This window comes from Primulina huaijiensis, unplaced genomic scaffold (genome assembly GCF_012295235.1).
Source record: "Primulina huaijiensis isolate GDHJ02 unplaced genomic scaffold, ASM1229523v2 scaffold205457, whole genome shotgun sequence".
Taxonomy (NCBI): domain Eukaryota; kingdom Viridiplantae; phylum Streptophyta; class Magnoliopsida; order Lamiales; family Gesneriaceae; genus Primulina; species Primulina huaijiensis.
Window position 1 is genome coordinate 1 of NW_027354073.1, and position 1256 is coordinate 1256.

Here is a 1256-nt window from a genome sequence, read left to right on the forward strand (position 1 = left end):
TGAAATTGAAATATGAAGTTCGATTTTTAATTATTTGGATAAAGTTGGTTTTTATTCCAAGAGCATCATCCTTTGACATATTTTAACCCAGCTTGACCTTATATTACAGTTGCCAGAAAATTAAACACTAAATATTAAAACTAAATACAACTTTTTTGACTTTCCGAGGAAAAACATGTAATCCACATGAGAGTCAAAGGATTTTTAGGAAATTTAGGACGAGAAATTTAAAGTTTATATGACATTTGTATGTCTATATATCTATGTATGTATATATATAATGTTTTTTGCCAATATTTTTCATATAAAATAAATATGCATGTATATTGTTTGTGTACACGAATATTCTGCAATTTAATACAAAAATATAATTATATTGGAATAATTTCTTCACATCAAATTTTGTTTTTAAGTTCGTACTTTTTTTTATATATCTTTAATTTAAAGAAATTATTAAATTATTAATATAATTTTACTACTATTAATATTTATTTAGAGAGTTGAGATGTAACGAAGAATCTTATTTAGGAAAAACGTAAACAACACTAATTTTACAGGTTTGCACATATATTCCCTGGGAAGGGGGAATGCTTGTCACCTACTCCTAATTCTACTTTCCCCTCACTTGTGAAAAACTTGAAATCTCTAACAATTCTCCACCATTTTCAACACACTCACTGCGTGTGGGAAAAAAAGATTGAATACTTTTTTCCACTTTTCGCTGTATTTCTTGTGATGGAGGAGAAATACAGATGCAAACTTTGTTCCAGAAGCTTCATTAATGGAAGAGCTTTAGGCGGGCACATGAAATCTTACATGATGAATCTTTATGCAGCAAGAAAGGATCCTTTTGATTCAAAGATGAAAGGGGCTCATGATGATTCTCATAATTCAAATTCAACATATTCTTCAACATCAGATGATGAAAATTATGAAGAGGATTCATCTTTTGATGCTGTGGGTTCTGTTGTTCTTCAAGATAGAGAGAGTGAAACAGATTCATCGAAGAAGAAGTACCCTAGTCGCAGAAGATCCAAGAGGGTTGGAAGATCAAGAACTTGTGATTTTGAAAGGATGGAAATGGAGGGTTTTTTTCAAGTTAAGAAATCGAAGTGTTTTGAAGAAGAGAAGGGAAAAAATGCTAGTATTCACTGTTCTTCATACGTGGAGAATGAACCAGTGAGTTCAATTTTAGACGCAACATCAGAAGAAGATGTTGCTTATTGTTTGATCATGCTGTCCAAGGACAAGTGGGA

At 31.1% G+C, this 1256-nt stretch overlaps 1 protein-coding gene across 1 annotated transcript; it reads left to right on the top strand.

Annotated features, from left to right (window-relative positions):
• Positions 1-568: 568 nt before the first annotated feature.
• LOC140966352 (zinc finger protein ZAT4-like) lies at positions 569-1250 on the top strand (the record flags this gene model as incomplete). Its single annotated transcript, XM_073426661.1, has 1 exon — positions 569-1250. A coding segment is annotated over exon 1 (515 nt), but the record flags the coding sequence as incomplete, so codon positions are not given.
• Positions 1251-1256: the final 6 nt, after the last annotated feature.